At 47.0% G+C, this 26,306-nt stretch overlaps 1 protein-coding gene and 1 long non-coding RNA gene across 4 annotated transcripts in view; one reads left to right on the forward strand and one right to left on the reverse strand.

Moving 5' to 3' along the window:
• Positions 1–7,568: 7,568 nt before the first annotated feature.
• Positions 7,569–9,619, forward strand: LOC144323957 (uncharacterized). Its single transcript, XR_013389338.1, has 2 exons — positions 7,569–7,872; positions 8,140–9,619. It is a non-coding gene; the product is annotated as an uncharacterized LOC144323957 (long non-coding RNA).
• Positions 9,620–15,405: 5,786 nt separating this feature from the next.
• Positions 15,406–26,306, reverse strand: part of IL1R2 (interleukin 1 receptor type 2) — a 36,117-nt gene continuing 25,216 nt past the window's right edge. For 2 of the 3 annotated variants that reach the window (XM_077914949.1, XM_077914948.1), the window contains exons 5-9: positions 24,858–25,032; positions 22,700–22,762; positions 20,267–20,402; positions 18,448–18,590; positions 15,406–16,295 (exon numbers count right to left, since the gene is read on the reverse strand). In XM_077914949.1, the coding sequence (XP_077771075.1) occupies positions 16,153–16,295; positions 18,448–18,590; positions 20,267–20,402; positions 22,700–22,762; positions 24,858–25,032 (660 nt within the window). In that variant the 3' untranslated portion in view covers positions 15,406–16,152. Of the gene's footprint in view, positions 16,296–18,447; positions 18,591–20,266; positions 20,403–22,699; positions 22,763–24,838; positions 25,033–26,306 lie in introns of all 3 variants that reach the window. The other variant, XM_077914950.1, reaches the window with a different exon arrangement.

The raw sequence follows: 26,306 nt of genomic DNA on the forward strand, positions 1-26,306 counted from the left end.
GAGGGAGAAGCAGGCTCCATGCAGGGAGCCTGATGCGGGACTAGATCCCTGGACCCCGGAATCACAACCTGAGCCAAAGGCAGACACTGAGCCACCCAGGTATCCCGAGTTATCTTTAAAAGGAGACTCAACAGCAGAAGTGATAGTTGCAAGGATGTGTACAATGTGTACAAACATTAGACAAGAAGAGAACTGGATGAAAATCCCAGCACGGCCACTGACCATGGGGGTGGCCTGGGCAGACTTCGCCTTCTCAGCCTCTATTCCCTGTGGAGTCAAGAGGATTTGATCAGGTAACATTTGTGAAAGACCCTTTCAGGATGGCTGGAATTTACTAAGGACTCAGAAAAAAGCCCGATTTGCCTTGTAATGGAAGCATGCCTCGGGAAGGGAGCCCCGGTTGGGGATCTTCAACCAGAAAAGATAAAAACCAAGCAAGTGTGTAAAAATAAGACCACCCACCCCAAGACCCTTGAGAAACCAACCAGTGCCCTGTCCCACCTCCAGACAGCCAGCAGTTGGTGGAAAGCACCGCAAGGGCAAGATCTAACAGCAGTGACTGCCGGTAGAAAAAGGACAGCAGCCATCCATGGAAACTTTGAGGCCTTTCTCTTTCCCCCTGCTAGTCCCAACCAACACAGAGGTGTGCATTCAGGAGAAACCAAGAGGGTATAAGATGACAGACCCTACCATATGCACAAGCATACAACACACACACACACACACACACACACACACAGCAATGGGTAAACGGAAGACATAGGTTACGAGATTAGATTTTTTAAGTAAACAGTACTAAGTCTTGGCAATCAGAACTAGACTGTTGCAATAACACGACATTACTGAAAAGTTATGGAAATGGACCAATGAGTCATTAGGGGGATCCCCACCCAGAGGAAAAAGGGTGCGTCAACACACAACTGGCTGTAGTTATCGAAAAAATTTATAAACCATGTCATGTCTTTGCCCCCAAAGAGGTGAGATGCCTGACTAAATTAGTTACACAATTGGTGAAAGATGTCTTTTTTCCAACATACCTATGTGAGTGAGGTCACAAGAAATCGTGATGAGGCTACTTGCAAGGTGAGGAAGGCAGCAGCCTCATCCAAATGGCCAGTCTCCTGGACCTCACTTGTGGCATGGGACACCAGTGCTTCCTGCTGGAATCCCTCCTCGAACCTGGACGTGAACTCAGCACACCAGCTCCTCACCTTCCAAGCACCCAGCTGGTCGCCTCAGACCCCTGGCCTCTTCAGCTGTGGGCATTCCCCCAAATTTTTCTTGTACTTTCAGCTTTACTTTCTCTCAGAAAACTCATCCACAGTCGTTGCTTTACCTGCTAACACCCCTTGGAAACCTCCTTACCATGTGCATCGTTCCTACTGCTTTGTAGGCGGATGTTTACAGATTGCCTGTGAAGATTTAGGCCCTCCACTCAAACTCAATGCTGATACCGGAGTGTGCTTTCTCCTCCTAGGGGCAGATTCTTCAGATGTTTGATCTCAAATCCCAGATGTAGGATCATGGAGAAAAAGAAAGAGGGTCCCAAACTTCTCAATGATTTCTAAATATGTATATATCGGAACCTAGTCGAAACAGCTGCATTTTGGCCTAAATTTAAAGATGGTACGTCACCTTTTCAGTGACTACAGGAAACAGAAAGTAGTGGCTATGTTCCAGTTATCTACTGCTGAGGAACAAATTACTTCAAAACTCAGAAACTTAAAATAACAAGAATATTACTTCATCTTACACTTTTGTAGGTCAAAACTATGGGCGGCGGGGTGATTCATCTGTTCCGTGTGGCATCAACAGAGGTTGGTGGCACTCGGTTGGAAGAGGCCTGGTCTGGTGGGTCTCTGATGCATCTGGCACCTTGACAGGGACCACTGGGAGGCCAGGCTCAGCTGACACTCTCGAGCAGAGGGCTTACCTGGGGCCTCTCCAGCATGGCAGCCTCAGAGAAGAGGGACATCTAATATGGCAGCTCAGGACACCAAAAGCAATGTCCCAGCCAAGACGCCCAGCTGTGAGCTATGAAGATTCCTGTGAGCAAACTTTGAACGGCCCAGAGAGTTGCTTCTGCCTCATTCTATGGGCCATGCCAGTCACTAATACCAGACTGAATTTAGAAGGAAGAGACTTAAATGCCACTTCTGATGAGAGACTTTGCAAAGAATTTTCTGCCATCTTTTTTTTTTTTTTTTGCCAACTATCTTTCATCTACCACAGACCCTGTTGTTATCCCTTTCACTATTTTATACTTGAGTTAGGCCAACTAGTTTGCTCTGTGGCTTGCACAGTGCCATCCCTCACTAGCTCCCAGTGAGGTGACTCCCTTTATGCAGGTGCTGTGGCAGCAGCAGGCTTGGCATCACTTTTAGGTCTGGCATAATCAGTGACTGTCAGAAAAACATCACACCAACGTTCATGCTAACATCCATTTTAGCATAATATGGCAGTAAGTGTCTGAGTTTTTCATGGTTCAAATTCCTACTCTGTAATTTACTGGCAGTAAAAAAAAAATGGGCAAAGGCTAAAATTTTCTGATCCTCATCTTTTAAATGAATATAATACCTGTAGCAGGTGTTTCAGGGGCCCCTCACTCCTGATCTGTGTCCATTCCTTCAAGTAAAATGTTACAGGGGCGTTCTATATGCCTTTCAAGGAGACCCTGGGGACAAGAGCCCCAGTGGCCTCAGCAGGTCATCTCCATAAATCACCCTTTGCATGTTTTTTCCTCACTTCCTGCCTTCCTCTCCTGTCTCCTTCCCTCCTGCTTCCTGGAATCAAGTTCCCCATCAACTATCTGCATCCAAGTCTTCCTCTCAGAATTCATCTTCAGGAGAGCCAAAACTAAGGGAATTCTCACCTTGTAGAGCTGTTCTAGCAACACTTAAGCTCAGAATGTGAGAATTGCCTGTCACAGAGCTGGCAAATAGTGGTCCCAGTCCTTGCTTATTCTCTCCTCTCTTGGATGTCAGGACCACTCACCTTTCCCCAAACCCGGCCAGCCCTTTCCAGATCCACTCAATGCTCAGCCTTCCCTCCGTCCACTTGGTGAGACCCCCTCACCCCTACGCATCCAGCTCTGACCTCCCTGAGCCAGTGGCCCCTTCCAGCAGCACACCCCTCTCCTTCCTGCACCTTCCACAGTCTTGCACTTTATCACACTCATTACGTTATCTCTGTCAGTCTTCTTCATGAGATGAGCTCTCACAGGCAACAGACAAGTCTGTTTCTGCAAGTCTTCTTCTGCTAGGGAAGGAAAACTTAATATTTGTTGGATGAAGGAATAAATCAATGGCTGAACTGAATGTTCTTTCTCCTGTGACACATGCAGTGTCCTTACCCTTTTCCTACCAGCCTTCCACCAACCCGCACACACAACCACCCTACAAGCCATTCTCCTGCTACATTCCATCATGCCTGGGTCTCCCCTGTGTGAGCTCCCAGGGATCACTGCACTGCATGTAGAGGCTGACATCTGGCCTTATGCTAGATCCACCCTCTGGCAAATCAAGGACAACGGGCTGCCCCTCCAAAATAATATTCTCACTGGGGAAAGGAGCTGCCCCAAAGGAAGGGAGGTTGGGTATGGGATCCGGGTGTCGGCATACCTGCTGGGGGCTGACAGCAGAGGGACATGCTGCATTGCCACACCAGCCCTCTTCCAGTCCGACCCACAGAAACATGTTGTCAGGTTCTTAGGAGCCCTGGAAACCGGAGCCATAATCAGTGGGAAAAGAAAACCTGCTCACAGGCTGTCCTATATAGTAGAAAACGGAGTGCACGAGGCTGGGATATGGCTTTTCCAGAATGCCATGGGACAGTTTTGTTCTAGAAGATGAGGCAAAAGCCCACCAGGAGCTCAGGAAAGTTTCCCCGTGAAGGTAAAGACAGAACAGAAGTTCCCCTTCTCCTTCTTCCTGCCTTGAATGTAGGTGCTACTTCTGGCACTGCAGCAGCCATCCGGGACCTTGAGAAGAGGACAGAAATTCAAGAGTCACTGATCCTGACATCTTCAAGCTGTCAAACTTCTATGCTTCCAGTAATATGAGGAAAAAATAAACACCAGTTTTTGTTCAAACCACTTTCTCTTGGTTTTTCTGTTACCTGCAGCCAAATCCATCCCAACAGATACAGATCTAAGACTAGACAAGACTCTTAGGTGCGTCGGTGGCACTCTCACCGGTGGCAGCCACAAGCCGGGGTGGCCCGGAGAAGCAGATACAGTCTATGAAATGCTATGCCCACACTTATTCCATGAGCTTCTGGAAAGCAAGGAAATGCTGCTGAATCCATCGATGTGTCTCCTCCTAGAGCACAGCATCTCACTCATGCTAGTTACTTAAGGGATTTTTTTTTTAAAGATTTTATTTATTTATTCATAGATACAGAGAGAGAGAGAGGCAGAGACACAGGCAGAGGGAGAAGCAGGCATCATACAGAGAGCCTGACGTGGGACTTGATCCAGGGTCTCCAGGATCACGCCCTGGGTTGCAGGCGGCGCTAAACCGCTGCGCCACCGGGGCTGCCCTACTTAAGAGATTTTTGTTTGTCTACTTAATTTGCTCCTAAGCAGGAGAAAACAGAGGATCTGCCTTGAGCTACTGCAGAACAATTGTAATTGAAGAAATACTGGAGTCAGTATGGTCAGTGAGCATGGGGAGGTCAAGAGGCTCATGGTCCCCCCATTTCCCCCCAATCACCCCACTCCACCACCACATGCTCTGGATTGAAGGGTTGGTGGAACAGAGGAAGGGGAACTGGAGGGCAACCTCTTCATAAGCTTTCTCCCCTGGAAGATTGTAATTCAAATGCATCACAGTAATTTATTTTAAAGATGGTGGGAGTTGATGGAGGTGGGGGGGGGGTGGATGGGCAATGCTGTGCTAAAACAAGAAGCTCTGCTCCTGAGATATCACCAGATTCCTTTCCCTCCAAGAGGTTTCTGAAATCAACCTGGGCTTATCACTTTGAAGATAAGTCTGAATTTCCTCAGGATGAACACCGCTGAGTAAAAGCTGACTCAAAAAGACACAGCAGACTCAAGTGTTTACCAAGAAAAGTGTACTCAGCATTTGACAGAATTCTCAAAGGACTTCATCCTAAAATATTTTTATTATAGTCTGAAATAATTCAATCACAGGCTTCTCTTAGTCAGAGTTCAGCAAGCACCCTGTGCCCAGACGCTCAGACATTTAAACAGGAAACTCTAATTCCAAAGAACAAAAAACATTCTGAACCGTGCCAGAGTCGGAAAGTGACCTTCCCTGCTCCCAGCACACTGTCAGCCTCCCCTACTTCACTGTTGGAAGATAACATTAAACCTAAATCTCCAAGCGGAGGTGGGAGGGTTCTCTTCACAGTGGGATAAAGGAGCTCTTGCTCAAGGCTAAAGAGGCAGCAGAGCCAGGCAGCACCAGATCTTCGAGAAGGGAAACTCTGATCTCTGACTGTAGGAGGGAGTGATTCCTGGAACAGGACTCCAATCTCCTCCTTTGGTTACAGAGAAAATCCTCCTTGTTCACCTGAGAACATCCCACCTCCCATGAATGCCAAGCAGCCAGCACACTTTGTTCATTCATTCATCTGCTATCTTTGACATTGGGGAAGCTGTAGACCTCTGCTTTCCAAATAATATTTGTAAGGATGGATTCCTTTGAGGCAACCAGGTACACACCTGGGTAGATCAATGGCCCCTTGGGAGAAAGCCAGTATAGACCCTCCAGGCGTAGTGGTGAGCTTTCTGGATGGACGTGGAGGTGGGGGCCAGGGACTCCATTTTCCTTGTCTGTATGTGCTCAGAACCTTAACACTGTCCTTTGTACATTCATTCACCAAGTATCTATGGGGTGCTTCATGTGTGCTAAGTCAGGTCATCCGTGCTAAGCACAAGTCACCAGACAAAGCCATAGTGTATAGGGTAGAGACCCTACCTCAAGGAGCCTATAATCTACTAGAAAAGATAGACAAGGACACAGGCAACTTCAATGACCTAGAAGAGCAAGTTCAGAGATAAGAATGTGGCTTCCAGAGCTAGATAATAGGGTTCAAACCCTGCCTCTACTCCTTTGTGACTTAGGAAAGTTATTGAAGGTGCTCAAGCCTCAGTTTCCCCATATGTTGAGTATGAGTATTATTTGGGACAACAAATGAGATACTGTCTGAAAAATTAATGTAGATAAAGCCTGGCCTGTCTGCTTAATAAATGACAACTATTCCAACTGCGATAGCTTCCCCCTGGGGACACAGAGAGGTGTCCTTGCCAGGTTTGAGGGGTGGGGAAAGGTGTCCCAGGAAGGACCCAAACAGTAAGGAATCAGCCACTTGAACACAAGGGGACAGAATCTTCCAGATCCGGGAAACAGCACGTGCCACGTCCCCAGAAACAGAGAGAACAGACCTGAGCAGAAATGCGAGTGGTTCGGTATGGCCAGCCCTGGGCAGGGAGATGGGAGGGCCTGGCAGGAGGTGAGGCGTCCATCCATTCACTCAGCTAATTCGCTGGGCACCAGAAGCTGCAAACACAGTAGTGAACACGTACAAACCACAGCCCTTGCGGCGCTTACATTCTAGTAAAGGAAGACAGAAGCTGACAAAATAAATGAGATAAGCAGGGGGACTGGGAAAGGCCTCTCAGTTTAGACTCCAGCATGTGGCCAGTAGGCAGCCATTATGAAGTTTGAAGCAGACCAGAGACATCATTGCATTCGGACTTCAGAAAAATGATTCTAGGGGCAAGGGGTGGGGTAGGGAGAGCTCAGTCAGTGAAGAGTCTAGTCTGCCTTTGGTGCAGGTCATGATCTCAGGGTCCTGGGATCCAGCCCCACGTGGGACTCCCTGGTCAGTGGGGAGTCTGCTTCTTGCTCTGCCCCTCCCCCTGCTTATGTTCGCTCTCTCTCTCAAATAAATAAATAAAATCTGAGAAAGAAGAAAGAAAGAAAAAAGAAAGAGAAAGAAGAAAGAAAGAAAGAAAGAAAGAAAGAAAGAAAGAAAGAAAGAAAGAAAGAAAGAAAGAAAGAAAAGAAAGAAAGAAAGAGAGAGAGAGAGAAAGAGAGAGAGAGAGATGGAGGGAGGGAGGGAGGGAGGAAGGAAGGAAGGAAGGAAGGAAGGAAGGAAGGAAGGAAGGAAGGAAAGAAGTGACTCTGGCTGCCATGTGGGAGTTGGGGGGCAGCCGGAGGCCAGCCTGGAGGCAGGAGGTCACCTCCCACCTTGAGACTCTGAAGCAGATCAAAGTGATGCCCAAGATGAGACGGTGGCCCGGGTGAGAGGCCCAGGTGCGCCGCGCAGCCCGGGCTCCCTCACCCCACCCACACCCCTTGGGCGCCCCCTAGCGGCGGGCTCCCCCCCCACCCAGCGGCAGGTGCGAGTCACGCCACCCCCCCCCCTCAAGCAGGCCTTCTCAGAGCCTTTATCGCGTCTACCGCGTGCTTTCCGCTCTGTGACCCTGTGCGGACTGCTTTGGGGAGGCAAAGAGAAAGTCAGACCCTGACCCTGCTCTCCAATTACTCACAGTCTCCTAGGGAAGAAAAGAGAAAAATGTGATTAAGGGCACAGGAAGCCGAAAGCGCTAAAAGCTCTGATGAAGGCCCACGTGGGATCCAGGACTGGGAGGGATGATGAGTCCGTGTTTGGAAGGGCTTGTGCTGTAGGCGGCCTTGGAACAGAGCCCTGCAGTGAGAGGAGGGTTTGGAGAGGAAGAAGATGCGTGGGCAAAGCCAGCTGCAGGAGAGCCAATGGGAAGTGGGCAGGCTCTTCCCCGGGGCCTGTCCTCTCGGCGCAGAAGCCGGCGGTCCATCCATCCGTCCGTCCATCGGTCCGTCCATCCATCCATCCATCCATCCAACAAGCGCTGATTGATCACCTGTGAGTACCAGGCTGTAAGGACCTCCTCGCTTCTGAATGTCCCCTGAACAGTTGCTGGACACTTTTTTTTCTTTTTTTCTTTTCTTTTCTTTTTTTTTTTTTTTTTTTTGGTACCAGGGTGAAGCCTCCTCATACGGGAAACCAGGGCTCGCACAGCCACTTAGAAAGGCTCTGTGGGGCTCCCTGGGTCTGGCCTTCATGAAGAGGACCCGGCGGCACTCCAACTTTTGCTCACAGCCCAGCAACTCTGCTTGTTCTCTCTTCCAGGGAAGGAATTCTCGATAATGAAGAGTTGGACGGGAACAACCAAAGTCGTGGTACAGTTGCCAGAAATAACCAAGAACTGCTTATTTTTTTAGGAGGCAGTACCAGGTGCCCACTCCTGACGTCTCCCTCCACTCGGGCCCTGTCCCACTGCGGTCCCCTCAATGCCACCCCGAAGCAGGAGGTGTGAGGGGCCCTCCGTGGGTTTCGGAGAGGAGCCCAGCATGCGGTGCTCCGGCACATGCCCCTGTTCCGCCTCATGGGGCCTGGGCTTCCCGAAACTTCTGCAGGGCTCCTCCTGGGAGTGAGTGTCGGATCCCCTCCTGCCCGAACATTCAGAACCAGGAAGCGCCTTTGCCGCACATGTGTGACATCCCTCCAGTGCCACCTCTGTCTAGGACAGCCAGCAGATCCCTGCTGTGTTCTCAAACAATGTCTACGTCTCCAGGGGGATCCCCTCTCCCAGGCTCTGGGTCTTTCTCCATGCGTTTCTTCCACTCTGTTCCCCACTCAGAACTTCTTATGGGGTCTTTCGCGGCAAGTCTTGCATTTCAGGCCCTGCCTGGTGACAGAGGAGGCACATGCAGTTCTGGGCCAGGGATCCAATGGCTGAGAAAAGATGCACAGGTGGAATTTTCTTGATGAAATCACCATGGTGCTGCCACTAAGGCCTATGGGAGTAGTTGGCCCAACAGAGTCAACATTTTTGGGTGGAGGATCCTAGACAAACCACAGTGGATCTCAGGCTGTGATCATGCCTCAACATCACCCCCCAGCCTCTCATCAGGGAGCTCCAGCATTTCCAGCATGTTCCCAGGGAGGCCAGTGCTGCTGGTCTGGGGTCCACACTCTGAGAACCAACGGCCCGCACCGGCACCCTGCGAAATCTGCTCCAGAGGCCAGGCGGTGTGAGTGGAGTCGGGGCTGTGTTAATGTTGTATTAACTCCTGGGGCAAAGACATCTGGGTGACTCAGCAGTTGAGTGTCTGCCTTTGGCTCAGGTCGTGATCCCGGGGTCCTGGAATCCAGTCCCACATCGGGCTCCCCACAGGGAGCCTGCTTCTCCCTCTGCCTATGTCTCTGCCTCTCTCTGTGTCTCATGAATAAATATAAAAAATCTTTAAAAAAAAAAAAAGCCACCTGGGGCTCTTCAAAAGGGACACATGAGAGGCCAACACGATGTCCAAGGCCCTGGAGCCATGACCTTCCCTGCAGAAGACAGACCCCTCCCGGTGGCAGGCCCCTCTCCCTGGACGGAGAAGCCTTCCTGCTGGCACCCAGCAAGGTGCGATTGTGGTGGAGGAAACTCAAGACTGTGATTTCAACATTTTTGAGGTCTGGTTTCTTTACCCTCAAATTTACAAGGCCAAAAACATTTAATCTTTGAACTCTAATGTCTCCTTAGGAACCTGATAGTGGAAAAAAAAAAAAAAAAACTCAAATCAAACTGGGGCTACAGAATACTATTTTACAACCTTTCCCTGCTCAGGCATGCCAGGCGGACGGCTTGGCTCTGCTTAACAAAGGACATTTGATAGTCTCGCAAAAAAGTAAAAATAAAAATAAAATCGGGAGCCTATCTATTTTGTTGGCTCTTTACTTTTGCCCATTTATTTCCTTGCAGAACCTCTGGTGAGCTGCCAGACGAAGCTGGGCATAACCATGTGTCTGCCACCCAGGCTTTGCAGACCCTTCCAGAACTGGTGGGCCCTCCCGGAGCACGCTTTTCAAATGCAAAAACAGTCTGCACACCAACCACCTCCTTTTATCAGTCTCTCACACTCGGGGCCTGGCACCATCCACCTGCCCGACGCTAGGCACCAGTGAATGAAATTAGTCTATGAAATTAGTCAAACTAGCCAATCTGAAGCCTGCTCCCCCCTATGCCCCGTCTTGTCCATTCCTTCCACAGAAACAGTAAAGGCCATGGTTTCCCCTCACTCCCTCTGCCTCCTCACCCACCCTGGTGCTTCCCCGCGTGGCCCTTCTTCCAGGATCTGTAACAAACCATCTCTTCAATGACGGTCAGTTCCCCATCTGTTGGCCTCCCCATACCTGAATCATAATAAAACCAATATTTTAGGGGCACCTGGGTGGTGCAGTCGGTTAAGCATCCGACTCTTGGTTTGGGCTCAGGTCCTGCTCTCAGGGCCATGGGATCAAGCCCCATGTTGAGCTCTGTGTTCAGAGGGTGGTCTACCGAAGATGCTCTCCCTCTCCCTCTGCCCCTCTGCACCTAAAATAAATAAATGATGATGATGATGATGATGATGATGATGATGATGATGATGAAACCTACATTTTTAAAACAGTAATTTGGGACAAGAAATTTAATCCATTAGAAATTTAACTCCTAATTATTTCTGAGCCTTCTGAGGGTTAAATCTACATTACTCACCATCAGACCCAGAAAGATCTGAGAAGTTCACTTCTATTTCCTGGACAAGCCGCCTCCGAAAGGTCAAGTGGAACTGTGTGAGTGGGCTGTTCATCCCCACCCTGTGGGACACAGGCCAGCCGGAGTCCCATAGGACAAGAGAGCTAAAACCTGGGGCATACCGCAGGGGCAAGGGACACTTGGGTCCCATTCCTGGTGCTTCCTTCCTTGTGGAGGACCCCCCTCCCCGCCACTTGGTTGCTCATCCCCCCACGGATTCCAGATGTATCTTTGGCAAGTTTGGAGAGGAACCAAACACATCAATCTCAGCTCCTTTCGATGGCCAGGTTGCCCCCAGGAAAGCAAAGATTTGCTCTGCTCCTTCTTCCTGTGTTCTTGCAAGGGACTCAGCCCAGCCCGGGGCCAGCTGTTCTACAGCTGTGCTGAGTCCTGGGAGTCGGTATTAGGAAACCCTTCGTTGCTGCACATCTATTACATCATCCACCTGATGATGTAATATTGAAACCCAGCCTCCATGTCCTCACCTCCAAAATGTGGCTTACAGGGTTTGCCTTGCTGACTTCTTTGAGGATTATATTGAGTAAGAACCCATAAAGTCTTGTACATTGTAAATTTTCCTCTTCTTCATTTTTGCTTTTTTGCTCCCTCATCTAGAACTTCCTCTGCCTCGGTCCTTGCAGCTGGCAGAGCAGCTCCTGGCCCCACACAGCCCAACTCAGGGGCCTCCCTCAGGGGCCTAGACACTGCGCACGGGCCGTTTCTGAGGAACCAGTGGGCAGCACCTCTGGGAGTTGGCTGGCAGGAGACTTTGTTTTGCTTTGCTTCATTTGAACAAGAAGGAGGAAGTGGTTTCTGTAGGCACACCAGGGAGGAGGAGGGTGGCCTCCAGGGCTGAGCCCTGTGGGAGACGGGCTGCGGGGCCCCCACCACCGCTGTGGTTGGCTGGCCGGCCACGTGAGCCACAAAGGGCGGGGGAGCCTCTGTGATTGTGCAGGGAGGCTCCTGGCACCACGGCGAACAGAGGCTGCTGCCCAGAGTGACAGTTGGACCCCCTGGGACACTGCCCTCTGTGGGCTGACAGCACTCTGTGGGAGGCCAGGCACAGCAATGAGGAGATGACCTCGTGAGATGACCTGGTCCGCAGATGCCCACAGCTGGGACCAAGAACAGGAAAACTACCACAAAAACACGAGGTCCATGTATGTGTCCAAGTGAGCTATTGGCAGGAGTCTTGGAAATAATCAGTGCATATCTGGGAGTAGGGACAGGACCCGGGAGACTCCTGTCCCACCAGAGTCCTGCTGGTAGGATCCCATCTGTTCACACAGGCCAGCAAATCCTGGAAAAACCTAAGTAACACAGGATTTCTCTATCCAGCCAGCACCCACACTCCTTAAGTGGCTGCCAGGTGGTGAGGCACCATGCCAGGTGCCGGGGATGTGTCAGTAAGAGGAATGCTCCTGTCCCTGGGAGGTCTTACAGGTAGATATATGACCCTACCCACTCCGTAAAGCCTCTCTGGATCCCCCCAACACATGAAATATTTGAGACATGCAATTTTAGTGCATTGATTATGGTTGGTGCCTGTTACTGGTGTCCCCTGTCATCCTCAGTTCTTGGGGAAGTGGTATTTGATTACATAGGGCTTGTTTTCCTACAGGCAGCGCCTAGAAGTGTGGGACAGGCAAATGCTCCCCCTGATTCTGTAGGGGGAGGTGAAAAAGTTCCATTTCAGAAAGTTCGACCAACAGAATGAACATGACATAGGTGAAAACATCAAGAAAACACCTTGTTTTTTTGTTTGTTTGTTTCATTTGGACTCAGATGTGCAGAATTAAGCAGAATCCTTACTTCAAGACACGTGCTCTGCATTAGTCCGTGAGTGGTCTGTTTCTTAATCTGTTTGGTAGTATCAGCAGTGATAATCCGTCACTCAATATGAGATCTAGAACTTGATGAACCTAACTTCTTTCTAACCCGTCCCAGCCCTGGTCCCCCACCCGTCACCTGAGGTGTTCACTATCCCCTGAACCTTGGGTTGCTCATTCTCTTGCTTTCTTAAAACACAGACAATTGTAAACCTTTAAAGTCATAGATGTGCTCTTTACGTACTGATACATACATATCCAAATATAGTTAAAATACAGTTTTATCACATATGTGCTCTCAAATATAAATATGTATAAAGAGGTAGGTATGCATGCATGCAGAGGGAGAGAGCGAGATTTTAGTTTCAGTTGTTTTTCACTTTCACTAAAAAGGGATCATGTTATAAATAAATGTTTCTGGGACTTATTTTTTTACTCAGTAATATATTTCTAAGGTTCATTCATTCTGTTGCATGGAACTATATGATATTCATTCTCACCACTGTAGAAGATGCCACTGTGATATTATACATCAGCTTATGGGCTCATTCTCTTATCTAATGGGTATTTGGTTATTTCTATATTGCTAGTTTTTTCCCTCTGTATTATGGGAATTTCTAGACATACACAAAAAGAGGGAGAATTGTATGAAGAGCCATTACGCACTCATCACGAGCCTTAACAATTGTCAATACACAGCCAATCACATTTCATCCGTATTCCCCCCCAAATACAGGACAATTCTGAAGCAAATCTCAGCTATCACCTGTAACTATTTCTGTAAGTCTGTTAGAAATTCAACAACTCTTCTTTCAAAATGTAACACAATCCCAATATGGCACTTGCAGCGCCTTTTGCTTTGTTTCATTTGAACACTTATGTCATCATAAATCTGGTTTCTGAAATTCCCTGGTTGTCTCCTATTCTTTCTAAGCGCGAGACCCCACCCCACCCCACTTGTGAACTGTGGACAGAGGAAGTGCGTAAGCCGTGCGGTCAAGGTGGAGTCTCAACAGTTGTTGGCAGTCCCCTTCTGGCTGCAGTCAGCTTCTGTTCTGGGTTATTGCTGAAGCTGCCAGAACCTGGAGGTGGGGAATTCCGGAGAGCACTGGAGGAGGAGTCCCAGGGAAGGAAGAGAGACAAAGAGCTGTGCGACGCCCAAACCTGAAGATCCAGAAAGAGCACCAGCACCCTGGGCAGCCCATTGCCTCCATCTCAAACCTTGTTTCCACCTCGTTCACGGTGAAAGTTCCCAATTCGATGCCAAGAGGCCTCCATCTGCTCTTTCTCATTTCCTTCTCCTTCCTTACGTGTTTACAAAACAGGCAAGGAAGGAAGGGGAGATAACAGTCAGGGCAACACAAAAGTCAGGCCCAAAAACCTCCTGTAAATGTCCTTGGTCTAAACCAGCGGTCAGCGAACTTTCTCTGTCTGGTGCCAGATAACCAACAGTTTGAACCTGGTTGTCACAACGACTCTGCCTTCAAAGAGCAAAAGCAGCCACTGGCAGTACATCAACAACATGACTGGCCTCCAACAGGACTTCATTTACAGAAACAAAGCGCGGGCTGCATTCGGCCAGAGGCTGCAGGTTGTTGACCTTCAGTCTACACAGTACCACTGCTTTTATTCCTGTATATTCCTCCTATGTTGTTGATGATTAAATACAGCACCCTAGGAGAGTTCCTGTCGGTATCCCCATTTTCAGATGAGAAGACGGACCTATGGCAGAACCTAAGGCCTTGACTGGAAGCAGAAGCACCATGTGGTGAGCGTGCATTGGACCCAAGAAATCTGTCTTCAGAATCCTTGGGTTTTTTCTCCTTTTTCTAAATGCACATGAACTTTAATATAAATTGCATAAACAATATGCCATTTTTCCTTAACATCACAAATATTTTAGTCTTGCATTCTTGCTAATTATAACTTATCGCTGACACATAATAGCTCATCATCAGGGTAATAAGTTTCACTGAAATTTTTCAAACATCCATTTATATTCTCTTGTTGAATTAGTCTAAGGTTGATTCCCAAGAGCAGCATTCCCAGGGATCTCTAGGGCCCTGCAGCAGCGTGCTGGGGGGTGGAGAGGGGAGCGCTGGCCTGTGGCATTTGCCAGTTCCTATGGTGTCAGTACTCCCACGACAGTGGATTTCAAGCTACCGACATGACATCCTGAACAGAGCTCAGAAGAGATGCCACACTTGGCTCTTGCAAGGAGCAGGCTGTACCCAGCAGCCCCTGGCTTGCTACAAATCGCCTTTCTACTTCCCAGTACGAAGATATAAATGGAATTACAGGATGTGGGAGTTACTATTTGGAAATGACCTTGATGTCGCCTTTTAAAACTTGATAGTGTGTGACTGCGTTGGTACCTCAATACTGCTTTAATTCACATCTCTATTACCAAAACAGATCGTTTTTCCATGGTTCTGTTATGTGTGTTTCTTCCACAAATTCCCTATTTGGGTTTCCCCATGCATGAGGGTTATGATGCCTTTGATGTCTTTCCTTAAACCCTGAATTACTCTATACGTTGTCATTATTAATTCCTTGGACTCGCCTAACATAATTTCCTTTACGTTTTGCCTTCATTCTTTTGTTACGCAGCAATTGTAACACAATCGAGCCTGTCCACTTATACTCTGGCGATTCTTTTATTGGTTGTGAACGCAAGAAAATTCATTCTACTGTCATCTATTCTACAAACATTCATTACATGTTCAGTGTATAGCAGGCATGATTCCAGGTACTAGGGATATAGCTAGCCGTGACCAAAATAACATCTCTGCCCTCATGCAATTCCCGTGGGGAAAACTGAAAATAAACAAGTAAATATGTAATGGAAGCTGTGGTGGTGATAAGATCTATAATAACACAAAGCAGAGGGAGAAACAGAGAGGGATGGAAAGAGGTGCTATTCAGACGTGCCTCTGGGAAGGTTACTTAAACAAAGACTTGAATTCAAGTGAAAGAGTGAGTCATGCAAATTTTTCTGCAATCTGATTTTTTAAATTGAATTTATTAAGTTAACTGGGATTTGGGGGGAGGGGGACGGGTATACGCCATAAAAGAGGCTCCGGTTAATTTTTTTCCAATGTGTATGCAATTATCCCAATACCTTTCCATCCTCCTTATTTTCAGGAGCTTTGTTAGAAAGTTGAGTCTATTTCTCAGTTCACTAAAATGTCCTAACATGTATTTTTCTCATAGTCTATTCTATATTAACTGCTATTTGGGGGCTCATCCTTTTGAAAAAATTCACCAATTCTTGCTGATGCTCCTTCTTCGACATTTCTAAATCACTCCTTCCCGTCTCAAAATGAAATTCCATCTTCCCAAAAAAGGCAACCTACGTCTTAACTATCTCTGTATCTGGAACACCTTCCACGGAGCACAGCCAAAATTGATTTTTATTACATTTGTGTTAAATGAAGAACAAATGAATTATAAAACTTATTTCGATGTTTTTGACTCCTGCTCAGGCCTAGGGGCACCTCACTCTTCTCAACAGGTCACACAAGTGGCCGCAAGCCACTCTGCCACCCACAAGGCACACTTGCTCCTGTCCTTCAGTTTCAGAATAAACGTCACATTCACACTTCAGTCCTTTACCATAAACACAGCAGCTCGTTAAACCAACTGACGGAGACCAGAGTCCTCGCCAAGGCCAAGTCACTTCCATTAAACAGGGTATCACTTGTATTTGAATTCTTTTATTTCATTTTCCTTGGGTACGAGTGGGAAATCTTAGTGGCCGGTCTTGAACATGGTCCAACTGTATGCCTTTCCGCTTCTGTGTTTACACCGTCTATGCATCCATATTATTCCCACCAAAACCAAGATGACCAGGGAGAGGGGGGCCAGCACCATCCCCCAGGAGAACGAGGCAGCTGTAGGAAGAACAGAGCCACATCATGCACGGAAGGAACATTCTCCCGCTGCCAAACGGGACGGTGCAGTGCAGGTTAACAGAGCAGACAGGAACTGGAGTTTGTTTTCTCTAATAATTGTACACTTTTCAGAAAACACGTCCCTCATGTCAGATGATGGATATTTGAGAAGGGCATCTGCGGCATCAGGGAAACAAGCAAGGTAGGACAAAAATCCCCGGGAGAGAAAGAGCACGGCAGGGGGCGAGGCTGTTCTACCCCCGAACAGTGTGCAATAAGGTGTTAGTTACCCGTTTAGGTCTCAACTAGCCAACCGGGACGTGCCCAACGCCCAGCGTGCCCTCTTCCAACGAGCGTGCATGTCAGGAGGATTACATAAAGTGACACAGGACGAGATGACAAACTGAATAAAGGAGCTTTAGGTGTCAAGATGATTGCTTGGACCCAGTGACTTTATATTCTACCACTTGGCATCTTAGTGTCACAAAAGTGCAGAAAGAATACGAATGAAGACGCAACAATCACACACCAGAACATGAGTGTTCTTGGACTCGTTGATAACGAGGCCAGAGTTCACGTTTTAAAGCTTCTATTTCTCATCATCTGTCTGGGCCTCTTGGAATCAACCCAATCTCAGTGTATTTCCCCAGATGCTTCTTCTACCTTAAAATCCCCCAAGGTTTAGAAATGCATCAAACTTGGCGCACCTGGGTGGCTCAGTTGGTTAAGCAGCTGCCTTTGGCTCAGGTCATGATCCCAGGGTCTTGGGATTGAGTCCCGCATCGGGCTCCCTGCTCAGCAGGGAACCTGCCTCTCCCTCTCCCTCTCCCTTGAACCCTTCCCCGTGCTCTCTCTCTCTCTCAAATGAATACATAAAAAAATCTTTAAAAAAAAAAAAAAAGGAAGAAAGAAAAAGAAATGTATCGAGCTTTAATTTTCTGCGCAGCCATCCAGATGCACCTCTCAAAGCTGGTGACAGGCTTTCAGCTGTGCCCTCTGCCATGAATCACGGTCAACCCAGCAATGGATGTGCAGGGAGATGGCTCATGTCATTGAAATGTTTGAAGGTTCTCAGCTTTGGGCCCGGACAAACCACAGGTTCCTTTGAGTCAAAATCTGAACCCTGGGAGTGGATTCTGGTTTTTCTGAGATGCTTCCTTTCCAAGTCTGCACAGCTACTGACTCTTTCATGGAAATGATCCCTTTCATTGTATATAAATCCTAGCACAATGGTTCACAAACCTGAATGTGAGAGGAGCCTGTGTGTCGTCTCTGGCCTTACCCTGGGAGAATCTGGGTAGACCTGGGGTGAGCCCAGAGCTCTGTGTTTTCAACTAGTGGCTCAAGTGGGTGATGCTGGCGGTGCTCAGACCACAACTGGAGAAAAGTGGTCTGTGTTGTCATGCTTGCCCCGAGGCTTAAACAAATCCTCAGTGTATCAATTACAAGTACGTCTGCAGTTGCCTTCCCAGCAAACATAGGGAATGTGGAGCAATTTGATTGCTACAGGCTGCCCAGAAGGCATAATTGAGACTGCAGCTGGAGATCACTTTTTGGCTGGTGCCTCGGTTTCCTCTCTGGCTGTCAACAGTCTCTGCGTTACCTGCGTTTCCCTTCCCGCTTGGTACTTAACACTGGGAAGAAGTCAATGTGGTCAAACTGATAGCACGAGTTTCTCTTTTCTCCTTTTTAAAATGTCCTTAAATGGGCACTGGGCTGATCTGATTAGTCAATCAAGGACTTTGCCTTAAAGCTGCCCTGAGCCCTGTGAATGTCCCAGTCCCCAGCTCTTGGAGAAGGGAGTTCCTCAATTTGGGGATAAAGAGTGCCTCACCATCCTGGAAGTGTCATGAAAAAACAGCTGATCCTGCTGAGCCAAGGGCAGAACCACACAAAGACACAGGGGTTTTTTGTTTATCTTTTTTCCAAAAGTCAACTTGCTGTTTAAATTTTTATTTGAACATAATCTCCCAAAGCTGGCCCCCAACCTACAAAAAATAAATCATAAAAAATGAGAGATCTGCTTTGGGGGCTCCACTAACAGGAAACAGGGGTCTTCCTACGTAATCACCTAGAGAGCTAGCAGCTTTGTCTAGCACCCACAGAACACTGACTGTGCTGGTTTCCCCTTTAATGGTCTCAAAACACATACCTTCCTTGACTGTGGCATGGAGCATCTGAAAACTCAGTGTGTTTCGGACAAAGCATTTAAAATCCGTGTTCAAATCCTCTCTTATGACTGGATCAAAAATCAGTGGCACTTCGATGTAGTTCTCATTGTTTTCTGAGTATTCCCTGAGTGAGAAAACACGTACTTAAACACGACATATCAAATGCAAGCCCAGAGACATCCAAACATTCTCAATGGGAAGGGCCCGCTGTGCTTAAATAGGTCTCAGGATTCATAAAGTCAGGAAAACTTGCCGTGATATTTGCTCCCTATTTGGGAGACTTTCTAAGCCTGTGCCTGAACATGGGGGTGACACTGAAGATGTGGGCCCCTGTAACAGGACATTTGTCACAAGGAGCCAGTTTCGTTTGGATAATGGAAAAATTCTTTTTTTTTTTTTTAATGGCCATTGATGAACAGAGAGGCAGTGGTGGGAAAAGAATGTCTGCCTTGAGGAAACTTGACTGTAAGGCCAATAAATTATTTGCATACTGAGGAGGAGGGAGTTTCCAGGAATCCTGGCCTCCACCATGTTTCCGCCTCTCATCTCCCTTGCCAGCTGTCATTCTGGAAACAAGTTCAGAGTGAAGGACCGCAGACAAGGCCGGGCCAGGGAATGGCTCTAGCCAGCATTACTGCTATTTGTAATGTGATCATAATCCGAAGATGCTTCACTGCCATCCAGGAGCATGAATAAAAATGTCACTGATGTGGATCTGCTAGAACTATTTTTTTAATCCTTGAGGGAAAACTAGACCCCTTTAAGCGAGTGGATGGTATGAGTAAGCTGACATGGGACATGTTAGTGATGCCAAGCTTTTCCCAACAAGGACTTTGCAGGCAGGCAGTTGTGCTAACCACATATAATTCTGATCCACTAGACTGCACCCAGAAACTTGCACAAAAATCAGCAAGCGGAAGTTCAGGCTAATTCATAGTACTGGAACTGTAATCTTTAAAATACTCGATAATTTGCAACATTGAATGGTCTCCCTTGCTCAAACACAAATGGTTCACATTTGCAAGATCTGATTACTCTACATTCGGAGTGAGAAAACATTTTCCAGAGATGAATGCTTATGAGAACAGAATTCTTCCTTTCTTTTAATATTAACCTTCCTCAGTGCCCTTGGCCGGCCTCAGATACTGTGGCTATTTTTCAGACTCCTTTGAAGGGTTTGCAAAAATGTCTGATGCTCAGGTTGCAGGGAGCGAAGTGGAAATGTATTAACTCCAAAGTATTTTTTTTAACTGCAAAAATCAGGAAACAAATGTTTAATGAAACAGCTAGAAAATGCAACATCAATGCCAAGTAGTAGATTACCACTCAGCTCCTAAAGGAAATTTGATCCTCAAGAACAACTGGTAATACTTAGCAAAACTCAATTTTTAAAATTCTAAAAATCTGGGGTGCATAGTTGGCTCAGTTGGTTAAGTGTGTGACCTGATTTCAGCTGGGCTCATGATCTCAGGGTTGTGGGATGGAGCCCCACGCTTGGCTCTACACTCAGCGTGGAGTCTGCCTGAGATTCTCTCTCTCTCCATCTCCCTCTGCCCCTCTCCCCATTTGTACACACTTTCTCTCTCTCTCTCTCTCTCTCTCTAAAATGAATAAATAAATCTTTAAAAAAAAATTTAAAATTCTAGAAATCCAAGAGTTTAGAATCAAAAAAATTATTTTAACTATAGTGCCTGTGTCACATGAGTAGGTTTGGTATGACACGGTCTCTAAAAGGAAGAGTGAAGCCCTCAGAAGTCCCATAAGATGCTTCTCAGCAGACAAAGATCTTCACCCACTTACTGGCGCTGCCCCTGGGCCACACGGCCACCCTGGTAGGCGTTCTCAATTTTGGTGTTGTTGGCCATCCACCAGAGCATGGTGGTCGACTGTGTCCCAGCTCCCAGAAACACCTTACATGGGATTGTCAGTCTTGACCCTGTGTACAGCAAGACACCACACATCAAATGTCAGAACCCAGCCAGGGAACAGGGGTCACACAAATTCATGTGTCCACCAGCAAAACTTCCCCATTTTCTCAAACACCTCTCACCAGACAATTCTTTCCTTAGGAGGGAACCTAGTTCCCTCAAACGATTCAATTCAGATAGAACACTAGTATTTATCAAGTGTCTCCAGTTCCCTCTTGTCTTCTCAAGAGGTGAAAACCCCAGGGGGGGCAAATGGCTTCCTCAAAGCCACTCAGCTCCTATAAGGCCTTCTGTTCATAGATGCCTTCTCCCACACTGTATTCTAGGTACCTCAAAAAGTCAGATTAACATTTGGATTCTTTCTCTCTGCCCATTGCTGGTCTCAGCCCTCATGTTCCCCCCAGGAACTCCCCAATCCCACATCCTGTTCATTTGGGATTAACTCTTTCAAAAGTCACTGTATTGGGGCACCTGGGTGGCCCAGTGGTTGAGCATATGCCTTTGGCTCAGGTCATGATCCTGGAGTCCTGGGATGGGGTCCCATATCAGGCTCCCCTTGCAGAGCCTGCTTCTCCCTCTGCCTGTGTCTCTGCCTCTCTCTGTGTCTCTCATGAATAAATAAATAAAATCTTTTTTAAAAAGTCACTGTCTTTTATATGAATGGTGCCTTCTACAGTTGTTTGGTGTGATGGTACTGGGCCCTCCTTCTCACTCACTCTAAGTTATATATATATAGATTTTAATTGCCAAAGGGGAGGAAAGAAAAAAAATGAACAAATCCTTCCCGTTTGTTTCTTCCTCATGGGTGATAAGCCTCCCTGTGGTGTTTTAATGTACGTAGCTTCACTTCAGACTTGAAATGCTAGCTCTTCTCCCTCCTTCACCACCTCTTACAACCTTCAAGATTTCTTGGCCAAAAGTGATCCATTAAATCTGGCCCCATGTGATTTTGCCACGCACATGAGTCCATTCAAAACAATGGAGTAGAGAACCCAGCTGACTGGGATTCCAAGTGCTAGAACCCAGTCAGCACCGACCACGTCTCCACTCCCCCAGGTTTCCAGGTGGTTGTTCCAAGGGCTTAGGCAGCCATCAGGAGCTGCAACTCATAGGCCAGGCAGCAGTCCCAGGGTTTGCACAAAAGTTCCCCTTTTCGGGGATCCCTGGGTGGCTCAGCGGTTTAGTGCCTGCCTTTGGCCCAGAGCACAATCCTGGAGTCCCGGGATCGAGTCCCGCATCAGGCTCCCAGCATGGAGCCTGCTTCTCCCTCTGCCTGTCCCTCTGCCTGCATCTCTGCCTCTCTCTCTCATAAATAAATAAATAAATAAGTAAATAAATAAATAAGTAAATAAATAAATAAATAAATAAAATCTTAAAAAAAAAAAAAGCTCCCCTTCTCTATGGTCACTAACTAAAATTTAAAATATAAGCCCAACACCGAACAGAAGAGAGAGCTGGATAGGTGGATGGGAAGGAATGAGGGAGGGAGGGTAGGAGGGGTGGAGGGAAGGTGGAAGGATAAGGCCTTCAAAACCATTATATGAAAACAAACACCAAAATGGTACAGGCTTCATGAACACACGGGCCTATCGGGACCCCAGCCTGACTTGCGTGTGGCTTCTGACCTTCAGTGAGCCACAGGGATGCCCTGAGCAGCTTTTCCTTCTGGGAAATGGGAGAAATGGGGCCTCCTGCAGGGTTGATGTTGGCACTAAGTGGCATCCTGTAAGACATAGTGACAGGCAACTGGGAAGGAAGCGCTGGTAGGGACAAGCCAGGCCAAAGGCATAACGGGGTGAAAAATGGAAAACCCTGTCGGTCACTCTCTTTATCCAACCTGACCAGCTGACCAGCTATCTTGGCAACAAGAACTGTCTCGTGGGGCCAGCAGTGGCAGAGTCGGCCTCACTTTACAGATGGACTCTCAAGGAAATGCTATGCATCAGCTGAGTTTTTGTAAAGTGAATTTTTAAAATATACTGCAGATGCTGGCTACACGAGAAGATCATGCTGCTAACCCTCTCACACAGTTGATAACTACCACCAGAACGTTCAGATTTTTACATTTCGATTTTTGTAGGGGGCTTTCACGTAACAAAGGATACCTATTTCCACACAATGCCATGTCTAACATCTGACAGAAGGAAATGTTCCCTCGAATCTGTTATTTCTGCCTCTCACACCGGGGTTCCAGGGTCCACCCAGGCATGCTGCACACCAAATGGGCAGGTGTAGTCAGCGGGCACAAGGGGCTGGGACCCCGGGCTTTGGGGTCTCACAGGGTGGCAGTTCTTGTAGGCCTTACCCAGTGAAGCCAATATGGTCTGGTGGGGGGAGATAATCACAGGAATTGTCTCCTCTTCTTTTTCTGAGAAAGATATGAAGGAAGAGATCCAATGAGGAAAGCTTTTGTTTCAAGCTGAGATTCAAGTTCCATTGTTTAGCTAATTAACAAAGTTATCCTCCCCAGGCCGGCCAGCCATTGTAAGATTCGACCTTTGTCTGGCAAAGGAAACAGGCTCTCCACAAAATTGAGCATCTTTGGCCAATGCCTTTCCCAGAAGAGATATTACTGGAAGAGGCCACAGCTAAATACACATTCCACTAACAGATGTTCTTTGCTCTGTGAAAAATAATTAACCATTCCCTTCCCTGGCTTCCTGGATGAATTCTTAATAGTAATGTTCTCAATGCACAAGATAGGCTTTACCCCAACATCTATTTGCCCTAAAATCTCTCCTTCCTTTCCATTCCTGCTTCCCCAAGTCCGTGCCACCAAATACTGCAGAGTCACTTCAAAAACAAACAGAGACACAGGAATGTGGGAACCACCTGTTTATCCTGCTAATCCCACACTCAGTGATAAAGAGCATAACCCAGCATTGGCTACTGTGTCTTGTTAACTGAGGACATAAACCCTTCGGGAGGCAGACAGAGGTAGACCTCTGAATAGGAACCCAGCTCCCCCAACAGGCAGGCCTCCCAACAGCTTGAAGAAAGTAGGCACCTGAACTGGAGCAAAAAGCATGGCTAGGAGTGGGCCAAGGGCTGGCCATCTCCACACCTGCGCGCTCCATCCTTACGTCTTCCCTGCAGAGCATTTTGAAATCCTAACCTGAGTAAGCATTAGGCAGCAGAGGAACAGATGGCTTCTGGACCAAGACCAGGAGCCTCCCTACAATGGCCCTCACCCCCCAACACTCGCAACCACATGGCTGCCACCAAGGTTGGGACAACAGAGGCAAGGAAACAGCCTAAGAGGCTAAATACCTCTGTGTTTCTCAAACCTGAGGGTGCAATCAGTATCACGGGGCACAGCAGGTAGGGGGGCGATTGCTGTGCTCCCCACACCGTACCCCTGTTTCTAACCCAGTAGGTCTCGGCTGGAGACAGATTTTGCAAGTCTACTGAGCACCCCGGTGCTGGGCCACTCTGGGAGGAGCCCTGAGAAACAGTGTGATCACAAGCCCCTGTAACATGTGGTTTGGTCGCCCCCTGGCGGTCCTGTGCAGTATCACATGAACAGGATAATTCTGAGCTCCTTCAAAGCCACAGGAAGGCTCGATGATTCTCCTGGGGTGGGGGACAAGGAGTTGCTACGAATGAATCCTCACAAGACTGTGTAATCTAGAGATTTCCGTTCATGAGAGACACGATTTTCCCTGTGGTAAAATTGAATATCCGGATTTCTGGAAAAAAAAAGTTAATCTTCTCCCTTCATAGACCAACTATTTAACCTTAACGTATTTCCAAAGCCTTCTGAAATGCCCTAAAGGACTCCAATTGTGTATTCAGTATATAAAATAAGGAAAAGCAGTGGACTCCCTAGGGCAGATTCCAGGACTCAAATACTTTGATGTTCCTTGCACTAAGCTTGATGTCCAGCTTGTAGGCGGTAAGTGCTAAACCATTTTAATTACTCATCAACACTGTTCACGTTATTTTCCAGTAGAACTCATGAGAGCACTCACTATTTGAAATTCTGGTTTCAAGGGCCACGTGCCTTAGGGAAATCCAAGAAAGGGGAATTTCCACTGAATCTGCCAATGCATAGTCTTCTGACTGAAAAATCCAATAAAATCCTAGTGTCCTAGAATTATACACAAAGTTATGGCAACCATGTTCTGATGGCTGGCTCTGGAGGTGCAACCTTCCAAAGGGGGCTTTTCAGAGGGACCTTCAGAGTGAACCATTGTTTGGCCCCCTCTGCTGGTGTGTTTTAGCCACACGTGGAACTCTACCAACTACCCAGTGATGCACCTTTCATCATAAAAACACCCCACTTTCTATCTTTCAGAGCTTCACAACATGTCTTATTAGCCTGCTGCTTTAAGAGAATTGATAGGTCTGTTTTTCTTTCATACCAAAGACATTCAAGGAATTCCATGTGAACCCTAATTTGTTCTTTGCATGTGTATTATTGACAGGGTGGAGAGGTAGGTACCTCAGCAGCAAGTACTCACTGTTGACACGTAGTTCAATATTCCTGGACACGTTGTACAGCATGCCTTCGTGGGTGAATGTCACGGCACAGCTGTAATAACCCGCATCCTCCACAGATACATTATGTATGAGTAAGCGAGAGGTTCCCTTCACATTTAGAAACTTCTCGTTGTCTTGATCCAAAAGGACAGAATCCTTAAAGGAAAATATTTTTCAAAGTTATGCTATATACTAATTTATATCTCAAAAGCTATATAATAACATCTGTATTGTCAATGTTTTTTGTTTTTGTTTTTGTTTTTTTTTGTTTTTTTTTTTGTATTGTCAATGTTGACTATGCGAGCCAAGAATTGCCCTGGTATTTACTTGGCAAACATACTTTGGACATAACACTAACTGTAATTTTTTTTTAAGATTTTATTTATTTATTCATGAGAGACACAAAGAGAGAAGCAGAGACACAAGCAGAGAGAGAAACAGGCTCCATGCAGGGAGCCCGATGTGGGACTCGATCCCAGGATCCCAGGTTCACACCCTGAGCCAAAGGCAGAAGCTCAACAGCTGAGCCACCCAGGCATCCCACTAACTGTATTTTTTAATAGAGGGAATTTAACATGTAAAATGAAATTGTAGGATTTGTTTAACCACAATGTTTACAGCACATCTGTGTGAGAACAACAGGGAAAAAAAGAAACTATCTCTTAGTTGATAAAGTAGGCCATTAACACCCTGGGCAACATGGAGGGAAGAGTAGTAGTATGTAGTCAGGATGACCTGAAAACTAACATTCAGAAGAAATGAAGAAATGATGTTGCAGTAATGACTTTAAAAATCATTTCAATTTTAGGAGCCAGTAAATGATGGAAAAAAATTTGTAAGAAAAAAATAAGTGTGAGAAACCAGGGCACAGTTTCCATATGGACAAAAAATTCTGTGGGCTCTGCACTACAGAACCCTGAAGAGCAGGCCTCCAATAACAGAAAACATTGAATGGGACTCAGGAAAACATCCCACTGAGCACAAAGTGTTCTTTCAAAACCACGATGATCAAAAGCTTGTGGTAGTCAAACATAACCTCGAGTCATCTCAAAATCTTGCTCTGAATACGAGCACACACATAACTAGAATAGTCTGTCAGCTAGTGGCTCATAAAGTATTATTTTACAATATATTTAATTTAAAAGAGAGAGTTGATTGTTCCTAATATGAGTCCCCAAACATGAAAAAAGCCAAATGGGGTTCAGCACCCCAGTTCTCCCAAGGCCCCAAGTCCCCAAGGCTCCCCCACATGGCAGTCGTATGTGCAACCTGGCCTCCCGTGCTGGAGTTCTGGCTTCACCATCTACCAAATGTGTGACCTTGGGCAAGTGCCTTACATTTCTGTCTCTCCATTTTCTAATCTGTAAAATGGAGATATTAACAATCCCTATTTTGTTAGATTATTTGCCAGGGAATCTAGAACAGAATTA

This window comes from Canis aureus, chromosome 11 (assembly GCF_053574225.1).
Source record: "Canis aureus isolate CA01 chromosome 11, VMU_Caureus_v.1.0, whole genome shotgun sequence".
NCBI classification, from domain to species: Eukaryota; Metazoa; Chordata; class Mammalia; order Carnivora; family Canidae; genus Canis; species Canis aureus.